Source organism: Anser anser (genome assembly GCF_964211835.1).
Source record: "Anser anser genome assembly, chromosome: 5".
NCBI classification, from domain to species: Eukaryota; Metazoa; Chordata; class Aves; order Anseriformes; family Anatidae; genus Anser; species Anser anser.
The window spans coordinates 42,315,791-42,327,626 of NC_139725.1; the positions used below are offsets into that span (position 1 = coordinate 42,315,791).

The window sequence follows — 11,836 nt, forward strand, 5'->3', positions numbered from 1 at the left end:
TTTTTATTTAGGGAATGAAATACATTTGTCTATTTAGCCCTTTTAGTAGAAATGTTACTAGTAAGCAGTGCAGACCAGTAACATTTTTGTGCTTCTTTTTTGTTGTTTGTTCACAGATTAACTGAAGCAGAATTTAAACTTGACCTTTTAGAAAAAGATCCTTATGCTCTTGATGTTCCAGTTAGACCGTTTGGCAGAGGTACAGTGTTGAATTGTAAAATGGACTCTAATTGTTCTGGTTTCTGGTTTTGTTTCCCAAGACAGCACATATGTAGTCGTTTGAAAACTATCTTGGCTATGTATATGTAGTAGTCATTTAAAAAAAAAAAAAGTTACTCTAGGTCATGTCAAGTATTTTGTTGAAACTAAGAGCATTGGCAGTATTGCAGCATTGATGAGAGGAGTGTGGGAATATGACACACATGGTAACTGGAACACAGTTCTTGTTTCACTTACACGATTTAGTTTTAAACTTCACCTGAGAAGTTAATTACTTTATACAGTTTGCTGAACTAAGTATTGTGAACTTGAGCATTTTGTTTTAACTGTTCCAGAGCATTCCCCATATGGACCCTCACCAATGGGCCGGCCTTCATCTGAAACAAGAGCTTTTCTTTCCCCTCCAACTTTATTGGAGGGTCCTTTAAGGCTTTCACCTATGCTTCCAGGTGGAGGAGGAGGAAGAGGTACAATTCTTAAACTTGAAAACCTATCTATTCTGGATTTCTCTCTCCTCTGCTATAAATCTGTCACACCTTTTCCTCTTGCTGGTGACAAAAAGTATTAAAACCACCAATTCAGTACAAACAGGTCCTCAGACAAACTCTTCCTGTTTTTCAACTTGTTTCTAAAGCTGTCTAGTGTATACCAGCACAACGGAAAGCTTTGTTGGTACTAGTGGATTAGTCAGTAGATTGCTTTCAGAAGCACAAATTGAGAAAAGTGAAAAGCCAAACTTAGTCTTGTTTTATTTTTTGGACAAATGCAGTTCTGCTGAAATAAACTTCTGATTTTAAGGTAAACAAGTTAATTAGTTTTTTCAGGAAAGAATGTCGATACTTCTCATTCGTCTAAAGATGGAAAGAGAAGAAGGGGAGTTACCTACACTGACAAAAATATGAGACAGTTTTATAGAGAGTCATGAATAATGTTTTTCTAGGAAGTTACTGATTCAGTAATGTTTTCCTCTCCTTGGCTTGTAAATTTTAAGAGTCATTGTACATGGAGACAGTTTCATCCCTAGTGATGAAAGAGAACAGGAAGGTGGTGCGTAAGGAGTAAAATGTAGAGTTTGAGAAGTAGGTGAAAGAAAGCCATAGTGTCATGGCTGATAAGGGAAGGAACCACTATTCCTTTGTAATTTTTTTTAAATGGAAACAGTGTAGATGAATGTTAGAGTGAAGTTCAGCATCTGTTACGGGTAATAAAGAAGTTACTATTTGACTTAATAGCTGTTAAATCTGTTGGTACCTATATTTGTTTCACAGGAAATATGTCTAAATATGTCTCATCTATAAGGATGTCACTAATCAACATTGATTTTTAAAAGACTCTTTATTTACTTTAATTCGTTGTAAGTGGTATACCCAGTTGCATATGAAAGTTGATTCACATTCTAAGTCGAAAAAAGAAAACAGATCAGATGTTCAGCCATAGCACACATACCACACGCAGGTAAAATCACATATTTGACAACTGCTTACTTGAATAGAGACAGTATGTAATGAAATTGAGATGTCGTATGAATCTTTAAAATTGTAACTCAGCTGTTACTGGTGTGTAAGAGTGAAAACTGGATTTCAAAATGCACTCTTAGCAAGGAAAGAAATTATGCAAAGACATTACTGTTCACTTTGCAATGGAGCACTAATCTAACTTGGGAAGATTAAACAAATGATGTGTTTAGTCAGTGCTAACTACAGAGCGATTATAGTGCTTATCTCACTTTGCACAAGATAGAAAATGGCTTCAAATTCTAAGTTGGATTTTAGGGTAGGGAATTACAGAATGATACTAGAATTCTGCATTTATGTCAATTTTCAGGCCAAATCCTCCTTTAAAGGAAACTTGCAATCTGAAGTCACTCGTCACATTTCTCTTCCACTTGCTTATACGTTGACCTGGTCTTTTCTATTTTTTTTCTTGATTAAAGAGTTAGAACGAATGAGAATAGTCTTGAATATAATACAAATATTTTTTTCAATGAGGTTGTTAACTTTGAGTGCTAATTTTTAAATTGATGAGGTCTTGTTAATGACAGTTATTTTAGTGCTAAGAATAACATTTATCATGAAGGCATCTTTTTTTTTTTTTTACTTCAGTGAACAGAAACTCTTAAAATGATTACCAAAAAAATCAGGTACTGTAGGTTACGCTCCCGTTGAACTAAATTTTTTTCATTCCAAACAAACTTTTAAACACTTCTCGTAAGTCATCAGCAGCAAACAGCTGGAGATTCCTGGGGAGCTGTGCACCTCGCGTATCTTGAAAGTGTTGGTATTGCATGATACATTTTATTGTTTTCAGGCTTAATGAAGAAAGACACATAATGTAGGATTTGAAAACCAGAGTAAATAGCTATCTGATTTCTTCAATTAGGATCCAGAGGACCGGGATCTACTGTCATGTATGAAGCTAGTAATGAAAGAGGAGAGCTGAGTTCTGATAGATTACCTGATCCCCACAGACCACCATCAGATACTGGATCCTTGTCTCCTCCTTGGGACAGAGAACGCAGGATAATTCTGCCTCCACCAGGTATAGAAATCTGCGTAGCTACTGGAATAATGGAGTTTCTGACTTGCAGCATAAATATTTATTTTTTTTGTGTAGCAATATGAGGTGTTTTCTAGGAATTGCATGTGCAGTCACACTGGAAAGGTTTTTTAATAGTAGGGTTTTATCCCCTTCTTGAATAATGCAGTTCATTTGCACTTTTTCTATGCTGTCTTTTAAATGTATATTGATACTAGCAGTGTATAATCAGCTGCTTAGTTTCATCATTTTACTAGGGGCTTATTTAGTGCATCAAAAGACCTGTCTAGGCTGGATGATGAATGAGAGATCTGAGAAAGTCATAATTTTTAATGGTACATTAGCCTTAAAAAAAATTAAATCCTAAAAGCTAGCTGATGTTGAAAGATACTATTTTTTTAATGTTTCTGCTAGTAGTAGGGGAACACCATGGGACAGTCATCCTGACTGTTTAGTACTTATTTTCGTGTTGATGTTGCCTCTTCTATAAATAACAGGAACAAAATAAGTCATCACTCTCACTTCAGATAAACGTGTGTTACGCATCATCACTCAAGGAAGACATAGATAAAATGAAGAGGATACTGATGTTTCTGAAGTAAACTGAATTCGGGGGGGGGGGGGGGGGGACGGACAACCTTCCTGTGTACTTGTAATAAAGAAGCAAAAATACTACAAGTTAAAAAAAAAAAAAAGAACACAGGTGAATGTACTTCAGTTTGCAGATGCAGCAAGCTATTGTAGTTGCTGTGCATCTGTACATAAATTAATGTACATAAATTAATAAATTAATTTATGTAATTAGTAATAAATTAATAAAACATTATGTCTGATCATAAAACTCAAAGTTCACTCCGGATGCAGTTTTCCATTTGTCAGATCTCATCTATTTACAGGATACTGCAGTCCTGTTTTCTTGTCCAGAGCTGTGTTCTTACCCCATCCTTGCCCAGGATCTGACTAACACAGTTTGCCTTGTAGCTGTATAATTGCTAGATTCAATGCAAGGAAATGGGAAATGCACTAGAGTGGTAAGAAATGTAATGGGAAACAGCACTCTTACGTTAGTATGGCTTAAAACGTACAGCAACTTATTTTGACATTGGCCTTCATTGCTGTGCTGAATCTTTGTTTCGAGGTCACTTATGTAATCACAAGAGAAAGAATGCTACTGTATTTTTAACCAAAAATCAGTGAGCTTTCTCTTTTGTAGCTCCTGAAACAGCAGTTTACTACAAATGTAAGCTGTAGTATATGAAGGTGGGATTCCTACTGTCTGTTTTTTTGTTTTTGTTTTTTTTTTTTTAATTCTAGGATTGTTTGCCCACCCTGGTTAATAGTCACTTTGAATATTTACAGGAGCGTAAGATATCCAGATAATTTTGCTGATATAAAATTATGTGAAATGAGGTAATAAATCTTCACTGACCTGTTTTGTGACTTTTTTGTTTTCAGTGATAGGTGAGCCCTATTCTGATCCAGTTCTTCCTCCTCGAAGACAAGAAAGATTTTTCCCTAATCCTCCAAATACTGGAAGACTTTCTGGACCAGCAGAGCTACGAACATACAACATGCAGTCTTTTGATAAAACAGGTGGGAATTGCTTTACCTGGCTTCCATGACACAATCAGGTGAAGAATCTCAGTATAGGGTGACCATGTGTACTACGCCATGGGAGGAGGGCAGTTTGACAGCTACCCCACGCCTGATACGTTCTATTGTGCAAAAACATTTTAATACCTGCTGGCTTTGATGCAGATCCACCTTCACTGTTCTGAGTGTTAACCATTCAGATGTGGCCTTCCATATCTGGTGGCTCCTGCCATGAAGCTCAACACAGCGTTAAAGTTTCACAAACCTTTACTTGCATTTCTGTGTCATTTTTGGTAAAGTTAGAGTAAATGAAACTGAAAGAATAACAGCAACATTTTCAAGTATTCACTGGCTTTGAGTACTGAAGTAGAAGGTCCTGCAGCCTCCTCCTTCAAACTGTTTGTAATACGTGGAGCTTTTTGTAGTTCACAGTGTAGTTGCCCATCAATTTCATCATGTTTCACTGTCTCATTACCATTTGAAATGGGCCAATTTTGTAAATTCTTGTTTGTGACACTGAGCAACACACAGAAGCTCAGAGACAAAGTTGTGGTGACTTAAACCTTACCACTAACAATTTAAGAGCTCAGAGTCTTAATACTCATTAAACAGTTTTCATCATTATTTAATGCCTAGTAAGTGACGTGTCTGAGTCATCAGACAACATCACATAACCTTTAAACTCTTGACAGAAACCATGCCAGACAGTGTTCAGGTACACGTGATCAGTAGTAAGTTACCATCTTAGTCGCTCAGTTCCTGGCAATAGGAGAGAAAACCTTTGTTTACTTGGTGTCATAATGCCAGAATGTTGAATTCTGTTTTAGGTTAAAGGTTCAGGTTTTACAGGGAATTGTTCTGTACTGGAAAATTCTGTACAGTTTTGTTCCTTTACAGCCACTCACCTTCCTACCACACTCCCCGAGCCTCTCTGTTTCACTTCTGCTTTCTACTTATTTGTATTCCATTGGGGAATTCCATTGCTTTCTTCAAAATGCCTGCTTGCTGACTGAAGGACAGGAGAGGCATGTGGTCTTTGCACTCACTTCTTGCATTCATTGTTACATATTTTTCAGCTGCTAACAATTAGGGGGAAAAAAAAAGCTACATGGGCTTCTTGGGCAGTTCAAAACCAACTTAATGGAAACAGTGTTTTGGATAACCTTGCTGCCAGCATTTACATGTCATTAAGCACATGTGAATGTTGATTTTAGAGGCATATAATTTCACTAGACTTGGGTATTTGTGAAAATAAAAATAAAACCAATACACCAGCTGATTTCTGAAGAGCAGCATCTTGCAGTAGTGGAATCCAGGCTCCGACTCAAATTGAATTAATTATAGTTTCTCAGTGAGACGATCAAAATGTTATTTTCTGTGAGCAAGATAATCTGCATTTTCCTAAGCTGAGGTAGCTAACTCCAAAAATTTGAGGCAGGTACCTGGAGAGCAGGAAAATTTTTGTCAAAGGGTTTAAGTTTGACAGATTGTGAGCAACTTGACAGATTTAAAATGGAAAGTGTTTTGCAACCTAAGTATCAAGGAATGAATGTTCTCTGCATGACATAAGCTACTAAACTGCTTCAGGTTGTTAAGTAACAGTATTTCTAACATAAGCAACATAGCCCTGCTTGAAATGACACAATTTAGGTTTTTGGAAAGGATATTTCTGTTTATTGAGAAAAGAGATTTATTGCTTAAAGAAGAAGAGATGCAATTAACGTAAATGAGATGTGTCACTTGTTAGCAGTATTGTTCTGGTCTTATGCTTTTTATTATTAATGTCTTTGTTTATGCTGAAGTTTAAGGAAGCAGTATTTTTCAAATCTCAAAGTGTTGGGTTTTTTGTTGGTGGTTGGTTTGGATTGTTTTGAAGACTGGAGTACATTTAGTGTGTATCAGTAGTATATTTGTATCCACTCCGATCTCCTCTGACAATTCTCTTCAATATTTTTCTCCATTTGTTTCTAAAAAATAATTGTTCTCTGGGGGGTAGGTAGAGGTAAAAACACTGAAGTTAATATTTTTCTCTTCATTTATACAGCGAGTACATCAGTAGGAAAATGCATCTGTAACTTCTAAGAAAAACATACTAAAATGGGAGAAAAAATTATTTGCATACAGGAAACTTGAGTAAAAGCTATAGCCTGAATATATAGCCTGTGTATATTCATGTGCAACCTGTACATAGGTTGGCAGAAATGTTCAAGCACAGCTTTGTGTTTCTCTGTTTTCTTTCAGTCTGCCTGCACAATAGTTGCTTCATACAGCAGTATATTTATTTTTCTTGCCTATATCTTCTGATTTAAGACAAAATGCTGGTGGTGGGGAGGTGGAGGTCAACATTGAATAACTTGTTTAACTTTTGCATACAGACGGACAAACATCTTCAGAAAATAGCCCACGAACAGAACCAAGTGGAAATGGGATGAAAGATCATTCTAATCTTAGTGTAAGTAGCTAACCACAAACTTGATCTAAGGAATCTTTAATTTTCTGCAAAATATATAGGAAATTTTTTCTGTAGTACTTGATCATATGTTGTATTTCACTGTGCAGTCCAAATCATAAAATTGAATGTAGACTTTTATCAAAGCAGGTGCTGTCTTGTGAGCTAATTTTGAGATGTTGCTCATGTAATCCCTGTTGAAAATTCGTTGCAGCCTGAAAGGTGGAGCTATGGTCAAGCTGATGGCCAGTGCACAGAGGTAGCCTGCTCAGGGTTATGCTGTTTGGAGCTGGCTTTTAGCTAGTTTCAGGGACAGTCTGCATCAAAACAGACCTGATGGGCTTGAAGATGCTCCCTCTCCTTATCTCTTTCCCTAAGCTAACTTCTCTGTTTTTGTTGTGCTGCAGGACTCTCTGCCTGATCAGCCACTGGCCTCTGAAAGTGAAGCAGTCAGCTCAGGGTTTGCTCCTCCACCTTTCCCTCCTGTCAGACCTCCCTTAATGCCTATGGATCCTAGAGGACCTTTCATGAGACGAGGACCTCCTTTTCCTCCCCCTCCTCCTGCTGGCATGTACGGACCACGTGAATGTTTTCCAGTACGAGACTTTGGGCCACCACGCCCTCCAATGCCAAGTATGTAACTTTAGGTAGCATTTACTTCAAGCTAATGAACGTGAGTGCTTTGTCGAGGTAGTGAGTTATCACACTGGGTGAACACTTAAATCGTTATCTGCACATACTACTTCCCAGTTCAGCTGCAGGGAGCATCTGCGAGATGAAGGTGGCGGTGTATATTTTCATCTTCACAGTTGCTCACATTGATAATGCTTTTACAAATATTACCTTTAGAAAATAGCATACAAACACTGTTCAGCACCTGAAGGGTTCCTTTTGTCAGGTAGTAAAGCAACTGCATGTGAGGTTGCATCATACATAAATCTTGGTATGATAAATCTTTAGGCTCCAGTCCATATCTTTGAGGTATGCTCATGTCCATACAAGGGCATGCATTTGTGACATACCTGTTAGTTGTTTCACCTTTCACATTTTTGGAGCAAGATGAAAGTATCAGACTGAAGGGCTTCTTCCTAGCTCTTGCTGTTCTGTGACTGACTTGTGAAGAACTGAGCTCTTTATCCCCCACAGCACCTGTGAGGTGTGGCAGCGAAGGGCTACCACATCAGACCCCCCATCAGACCGAAGGTGGTGGTGGCCACAGCAACCCCTTAACAAGCACTAACTTGGGCTAATTTGGCTACTGCCATGAGCCTGTCACAAGATCACTATTGAGAAAAATATCACCTTGTCCTTCCCTTTCCTAGCATCTTTGTCTCACCAGAGCACCTCATCTAATGTAGCTCTAATTTGTGACTTCTATTTCGGGAGGCTGTTGCTGAGCAATAAGATGCGTAGGGTAAAGGAGCAGGTGTGTGTGCACACTGTTTGATTGTTATTAACTGGGCTACTCTCCTTGTCTCACAGTGAGAAATCCTTTCCCAATGAGATCTTTTCCTCACTATCCGCCTCAACGACCTGGATTCTTGCCTCCACCACCACCTCCTGAAAATAGAATTGAGCCACCTCAGTCAAATACAGCAGCTGTAGAACAAACGGAACCACAGCAAGAGACCTGACAGTCATTTGAGCACTGTGCTGAACCATTTCTGTACTCTGCTAATGGTATTTTCCCTTACATTAAGTAACCACTGTTACTTAGGTATATATATAAACTACTTTGCTCAAATTGAAGCTTAATAGAAAAGTCTCAGGATAGTGTTTTGTAAATAAAGAATGAAATATAACTATGAATATTGTGAATAAGTGATTTCCATTGTACAGTAGTCATTTTAAATTAAGTATTTCTAATTTGAGTAATCTCTTCAGAGGTGTATAAAATTAAATCATGAATCATTTTAAAAGTCCAGCTGCTTTGTGCTTGTCTAGCTGTACAGGGAATCTTTGCATGCCAAAAGTGATGCTTGCTTTATGAGTAGAATGTGAAAAAAAATTGAAACAATAAATGTCTACTGAAGATGATGAAATAAGCTTCCCTTGCAAGTTCACTGTTACCATGGTACTATAAGAGTAGTTGAGGAAGTGGAGCTAATTTATTACCTTTTTTTTTTTTTACAACTGTATGTGATGCTTCAGCACCACCAGACTATTGTCTTTAGAGATACATAGCCACAGCAAAATGAAGTCCTTAATTAGTATGTTTTTGTTTGCTTTTTTACTGTCTCACCACAAATCCAATTAATAGTGTTTAGATTTTAATATTGCCATTGGGGAAGGTGCATGGGACAAAAAAAAAAAGATGCTAAGTCTCCAGTCCTCACTCTTTCAACTCTCCAACTCTGGAGAATCATCAGTATTTATCAACAAAATGGCTGTATAGTGTAGCAAGAGACTTACGTAACCGTGCTCATCCTAACACATTACAGATAATTAAAAGAGCAAGGAAAAGATAAAATTCCTGTCTTGTCTAAAACAAGCACAGAAGCAAGTATACGCAGTAGACTTAGCAAAAGTAAAAGCAATAAAAGTAGTCAAGAATATGCTGCTAGGGCAAACATGCATTTAAAACAAGCCTAAACATACAGAAGCATTGTAGAAGCTAAAAAAAGGTTTTAGACAAGTGTCCACACACAGTTTGTAGTGTGTACTGGTCTTCACAAAGGAAGCAGAATCCAAAAACAAAGAAAGCAAACTGATAATTTTGTGTCTAGAAGTTTGGTATGTCATTTAGTTCTCATTCCTATTTGTTTCTTGCCCTGTAATAATTAATGGCTGTTAAAGCAGGCCCAGTCTCTGCAGGCCAGGGCACAGGGATTTGGGTGAGATCTGGACAGAGCCTCACTCCATTTTTACCTACCATACACTCTAAAGACCTGCTGGAAGCTGCTGGCTGTTCCTGTCAGTTTGTTTTGTTTGAGACCAGCATGCTTCAGCTTAAAAACCACATAATTACTCACAATGCAGTCATTTGGTACAGAACCCTTTTTAAAAAACAGAAGGAAACTGTTTTTAGACAAGCCTCCAGTTACAGTAGCAGCAGCAGACAGTTCAACTGCCATCCCCCCCTTTACACACACAAAAGTTTTTAAATATAAACTTCATATGTACACTTGTTCTACGCTCAGAAGCCACAACATCCCATAATTGGAAGTTACCAAAAAGCTCCAGAACACCTTTTCTTTTTTTGTAACTGCTGACTTAGATCAAGTCTGCTGGCTGAGCTCTTCTTTTTGCAGCTCAATACTCCTTCTCTTAACCTTATTTCCCCATTCTTATTTCAGCTGCGGAACTCTTCCACAGCTCCTTCTCGCCCTTTCTTTCTTCCTAGTTTAGTCAGCGGTATTTAGATAAGCCTTTGTACTTCAGTTAGTCACCAACAAATTCTGGCAACTGCTACTTTAAAGGCTCATGTACGTTGAAATTTTTAACTGATGTTCAGCTTAGCTCAGCTGTTGCATCACTTTTAGCCAATGATTTGCCTTCTGGAGTCTCCAAGTTTGCCTGCAAGACTTAACCAGGATCGTACAACAAACTACTGAGTTTTTACCCCTCCCCTTACCTCAGCCCCTAGAACAACCAGAACAGCAAACTACCAGCTTGACCCTGTATGTAGAAAATGGTTGACAGTACAGAGGCACTTAGTTTGATAATACCACCACAAGACCTCACCACACACACTTCAAGGGTTGTAAACTACTTACAAACATAACTACATTTCCTGAACAAATACTGTATTTTCTCTGTATAGGTTAAATATTTGTTCTAGCTTAGAATCAAGTTAACTGTCTTCACAATACAATTCCTCCACCAAAGCACTATACTCTGAGCCCACAATGATATTGGGAGCTGCAGACAAAGTGGAAGTTAACTGAACTAAGATCATGCAGGACAAGCATGGATTAGAGCATCCTGCAGACAGAATGGAATAATTTCAGATTATTTTTTTTTCCAGTAACAGCCCAGCAATAGGTACAATAGGTATGCAATAGGAAGTGGGGCAAAGTAGCCCCTAAAGTAGGTTACAGAAGCTTGACTGAGCAGGATCAAGCAAGCATGTATGCAGGGAAGCCCCTGCCACCCCCCCCCCCGCACCCCCCCCCCCCCCCCCCCCCAAGAAAAAGCAATCCAGCTTTAACAACTGAGGGCTTGTGTTCCAAGTTCTGCTGCTGAATCTAGAACACAGCAAGGCTAACTTGACATTGCTGTCTTTTTAGGAACAAAGGAAAACAAACAAGTTCCATTTGGGATTGTGCAAGCTCAAATTCCACAGTTTTTAAGACCCCACTCCAAATACGAGTGTATTTTCCACATTGGGACTGCCTAAGTTCCCTAACACTTGATTGCAGATTGCTTCAGTTTGAATCCCTTCATCCCACTGTCACTAATTCAAATTACTGTTTATAAGCACCAACAGCTTTTACTTATCTTTAAGAAAACAGAACAGTTAGAGGGGTATTTCTCTAACCCTGCTCAAGGAATGTTTCACTCACTCACGCCTTACTGGACTCCCTGTACTTGGGAAGCAAAGGCTTATTACAGTAGTCTGTATGTATTAAGTATATAGAATCTGCACCTGGAACACAAACCACATCCGTTCTTTAGACTTGCTTCAATCTGGATGAAAAAATCACATCTGGAGTACTGACGCTAGGCACCAATGGCCTATTTTAAACAGAGTGAGAGGCCTGTGCACCCCTGTACCACAGCCGGGTGGGCTGTTTTTCCTGCCCCCACCTTACCTTTCAATATTAAGTTAATTAAAAACACAGCAGAAAATAGGCTAGGCTAAAAGAGAAATACATTTAGGTAACAAAAGTAATCAAGTTACTTCCCAACTGAGGTAAGTCATGCAGCCATCCATAGAAACACTGTAGTCTGCGGAGGTAGAATTAACATCCTGCGACTCTGTTTAAACCAGAGGATGCAACATTTTTAGGAAGTTGCATGGAAGTGGCCAGAAATGTGGTCACTTTACACCCCCATTTAAGGTCCAGATGATGCTGAACAATCCCTATCAATCAGTTA

At 38.4% G+C, this 11,836-nt stretch overlaps 1 protein-coding gene across 3 annotated transcripts in view; it reads left to right on the top strand.

The window, feature by feature from the left end:
• MIA2 (MIA SH3 domain ER export factor 2) overlaps nt 1-8,838 on the top strand; it is a 36,177-nt gene extending 27,339 nt beyond the window's left edge. For 2 of the 3 annotated variants that reach the window (XM_083837587.1, XM_083837588.1), the window contains 7 exons: nt 117-199; nt 555-686; nt 2,599-2,757; nt 4,216-4,347; nt 6,723-6,799; nt 7,204-7,429; nt 8,279-8,838. In XM_083837587.1, coding sequence (XP_083693713.1) covers nt 117-199; nt 555-686; nt 2,599-2,757; nt 4,216-4,347; nt 6,723-6,799; nt 7,204-7,429; nt 8,279-8,430 — 961 coding nt within the window. In that variant the 3' untranslated portion in view covers nt 8,431-8,838. The remainder of the gene's footprint in view (nt 1-116; nt 200-554; nt 687-2,598; nt 2,758-4,215; nt 4,348-6,722; nt 6,800-7,203; nt 7,430-8,278) is intronic. The other variant, XM_083837589.1, reaches the window with a different exon arrangement.
• Nucleotides 8,839-11,836: the final 2,998 nt, after the last annotated feature.